The sequence below is a fragment of the Ixodes scapularis genome, unplaced genomic scaffold (genome assembly GCF_016920785.2).
Source record: "Ixodes scapularis isolate PalLabHiFi unplaced genomic scaffold, ASM1692078v2 PGA_scaffold0__279_contigs__length_252992795, whole genome shotgun sequence".
Classification (NCBI taxonomy): Eukaryota; Metazoa; Arthropoda; class Arachnida; order Ixodida; family Ixodidae; genus Ixodes; species Ixodes scapularis.
In genome coordinates, this window is record NW_024609835.1 from 71039143 (window position 1) to 71043123 (window position 3981).

Below are 3981 nucleotides of genomic sequence, written 5' to 3' on the forward strand. Positions count from 1 at the left end.
TTCCAGGGTTTCTATCTCGAATCGGTCATTAACTCGGCCCAACATGGCCTCTGCCGTTTTCGTCTGATGTCTACGCGGTGTCGTATAAACGACAACCTTATCACGTGCGTTTCTTTCTTCTTTGTTTTTTTGTTTTTTTTTTGTGAAGCACAGCAACTGTTACGAAAGTCGCAAACTAGGCGTTTCTCTCCAGTTTCAGTAGCTTGACCCTAGACCGATATAGGTTATGAGGCGCTCTCTATTCGTATTACAATCAGAAACCCTTATCAAGATTCTGTTTGATGAAGTTAAAAAAATGTCTGTCCAGCTACGAACATTATGTGCGTAGTTCGATTTGCAATTTAGTAATCCACATTAAAATGTACCACTTTGTACGATAAGCGTTCCGTCTCATCGTTACTTTATGTATGTTTCGGCTATAAATATTTAAGCTATAAAATAGTGCTACAGGTGTGTGCCTCTAATTAGGATTTTCCCTTTGAGATATTGTAAAATTTATCATCGTCATAAATAACTGCAGTAGGTGAAAAAGTTCCTAAAAACCAGAGTAGCTGTGCTTTTTATGTTTTTTTTAATTTCAAATCATCTATTTTTATATTGATTTTTCAACCTTAAAGTGCCAAGCAACGAAGCGAAGGAGACCGCTCTCAACTTAGCGCTTAAATATACCACGGGTTAAGACGGTATTTGTGCACCTCTGTTTGGATCTTCACGTTATATTATTTTCACCAACTTCCGAGAGTAGAGACGTGTCCATAGAAATTATTATCTATACAATAATGATGTCATTTTAATGCGTAAACAACTGCTTTACCGTGAATCGTATCTACAATAAACGCTTATCCCAAGAACATCTCTCAGCGACCGAAGAACTCGGCTATAAATCAGTTCCTAAAGACGTTTTCGCGTAATTATAAGACGTTAAAACAATACGATATTTTCATCAGGGGTTATTGTAAACTGGAAGCAATATTGTTTCTTGCAAGAACAAGAAATAAAGAAACTATATTGTTTTTTTACTTACTTGTCGTTCCATTTGTTTCTTCATTATTCACATAGTCCAGATTATTCGTATAATCTTTACATCAAATGTACCCCCTAAAAAAATAAGAAAGACTATTTTTATGAATTATGTTGTTTAATTAATAGAACATAAAAACAGAGCATAACGCATCTCAATTCATAGCAGGCCTAAAAATTGCGAGAATTACGTATGTTTATGCGCTCATGCGCCGCCGAAATAAAATTTACTCACACATCGGGTAAAACGTTTTGAGTATTTTTTTCTTCTCTGCTTAGTTTAAGGAATTTCATATCTTCTTTCTGGTATAAAGTATCATTCGTTCCTTATGTGCATATTTAGATGGTGAAATGACCGATGTTTTTCAAAAGAAATGTTCGGGTAAACCTTCCTGATTTGGACTATGTACTTCACAGAAAGTTTAAACAAGATTTGAGGGGCTTACATGTCAGACCACCGAACCGACGCAAGGCCTCCCGCACGCCCCGGCGAAAGACTGAGGATTAATTTCAATCACCTCAGGATGTTTCTGACATCCAATCAAAATATCGGCAGCAAAACGCATTCTTCGAAATCCTCCTCAGTCAGATTTCGGACACATTGGCCGGGGTTCGAGTCCGCTCACAGTTAGTCCGTAGACCAGAATTTGCTTCGGAGGCAACGAGGCGGCTTGGGGCAATCGGTATTCTACAAGTTCATAAAATATGGTGCAATATTTAAAAACACGAGATACGTTAAGAGGTTGCATTACGTTAAAACACGTGATAAGCCAAATGCCATTATCCGCGTTTGGTTTTAAAGAAATGATTTTGATGAGCATTAAATTTTATATTGGCTAACATTGTCATCACTCGGGCTTATGGTATTACTGTAGCAGTTTCAGTATTTGATTTTCGAAGATTTTTAAAGTAATGAACGTGTTTATGAAATATTTTGAAGTATATCAATTATAACGTTGCAGCATCGATGATTTGTCGCATTTTAACCAGGCTGCAAATGAAATACCCGTGTTGATTTTTTTTCCGTGTTTGGATGTTAAACTTCCAATTGAAAAAAAAAACTGTCACTAGGGCTTTCATTTGTTTGAGTTTTCGAATGGGTTTACTTTGCATTCCTATATTACCACCATAGTAGGAATCTCTTTAAATGGGCGCGAGAACAAAATTTAACGAGTTTTCGTCAGTTGATTATTTTTTTTCTTCAAAATAAAGTCTACGAAAACAATGCAACTTCTACCCATACTACCGAACTCCAATTAAAAAAAAGTACAACGCACAAAGGCATTTATTTAAACAATCGTCCCGTGTAGAGTATTTCATAAGGCGAACACTTTATTTTTTTTTGTCTGGTCCTTTTGTTTACACACGCTAAGTACCCCAAAAGCACTTGTAGGCGCGTGCAAGGGGCCAATCGAAACCAGTGTCACATCAAATACTCATGAAACCTGCATCACCTGCTCATGTAACAACCTTATATCCGTGAAATATATCTCCCATTAAATCACTACTTCAGGAAGCTTACAGGAGCTGAATAAGATAATTTAAAAGACACCTTAATTTTTATAGCCTGGGATTGCAACTGGTGAGCATACAAACCTTATAAATATATGTATGTGTTATATACGTAATGCACGCAATGAAGCTATACCCGTTTTCACCTCAGGAACCATAGTAAAAAAAAGTCCGGCACCACGCGGACCATTACTAAATTCCCCTTTTATGCGGATAATTAAGAGACATGCAGGTGAATGTTAGAATATATATATGTTATCTTATCCAGACGTACACGTTTCCAACGCCAAAAGCGTCACTTTTTCCTCCAACAACCAAATCTCGTAAGAACTATTTCGCGCCGCGTATGAACAATGCGCAAAACTTGCTTTTTTCTTAAGGTGAAAACGGGTATAGTTTACTTTGCTGACTCTCTCGTCGCAGATGTCGGTAGTCTGCTAGCTTTATCTTTGGACGTTCTCAGAAGAACAAACTTGCGAGCTAAGGACGCCACATTGTCTTCGTACATTGCCAAGGATATCAGAAACTTTATTCTATTCGCGTACAAATCAGCCTCGTTTTTGAACCGACCGACATCTGTCGCGAAATTTACGAGAGCTCAGACTGGTTGTGATGCAGATGCAACCGACTCCAGAAACGGCATCGATCTCCCAAGTTGAGCGTTGCTTGCTCTGGCGGTCTGTTCGTGATCTTCAAGGCAGCAAAGTTACCAGGCATAAGCTGGGGCCAGTGGTACGCTTCCACGAGATGTTGTTTTCTGCAGAAACAAAGGCATTTCAGGGCTACACTTAGACTAAATCCACGAGAGTAGCTCAAATATAATCAGATGTCATGCGGTACATGTCTCTTAAGATTTAAACTGTTCAATTTATTTATTTATTTATTATTTGAAAATACTGCCAGTCTCAAGAGGGACATAGCAGGAAAGGACACAAAACTCGAGAAAATTGCATGCATCATAATTGTCACTTCAAGGTCAAAACATACACATAAATGTAACGTACAGTGTCTAAAAATGAACAAAATCAGAATTTATATCTATTGCAGAGATACAATAAAATCAAAGCAGGTGAGCCCTTGTTAAACAATGAAAAACAAAAAAACTAGGTAATCTTACATCCCTCATTCTTACCTGACAAAGCGTATAGATGTGCTAAGATCGGGTTATTGTGGCACAGGTTTGTTCCATACTTTGATGTCTTAGGTGAAAATAGTACCAAAACAGTAGTTTTTAAAGGAATATTCAGAAAAGGGAGTACTGTGCTTATGCCTGGTTGCTCTAGTATTAGAAAACGAAACATACTTGGATTTCTCAATTTTAAAGGTATTTTTAAGAAAACAGAACAAGAATTTCAGCATAAGCTGTTTAGCTTTGCTAGCTGAGGTTAAAAGGCCTGCTTTCATAAAGTTTAGGTTGTGAGTCCGTGCGCATATACTTATTTTACATAA

The 3981-nt window shown here is 37.4% G+C and overlaps 1 protein-coding gene across 1 annotated transcript in view; it reads right to left on the reverse strand.

Moving 5' to 3' along the window:
- Positions 1-2972: 2972 nt before the first annotated feature.
- LOC120842008 (acetylcholinesterase-like) overlaps positions 2973-3981 on the reverse strand; it is a 9999-nt gene continuing 8990 nt past the window's right edge. Inside the window, exon 3 of the mRNA XM_040213006.3 lies at positions 2973-3289. Within this exon, the coding sequence (XP_040068940.1) occupies positions 3121-3289 (169 nt within the window). The 3' untranslated portion in view covers positions 2973-3120. The remainder of the gene's footprint in view (positions 3290-3981) is intronic.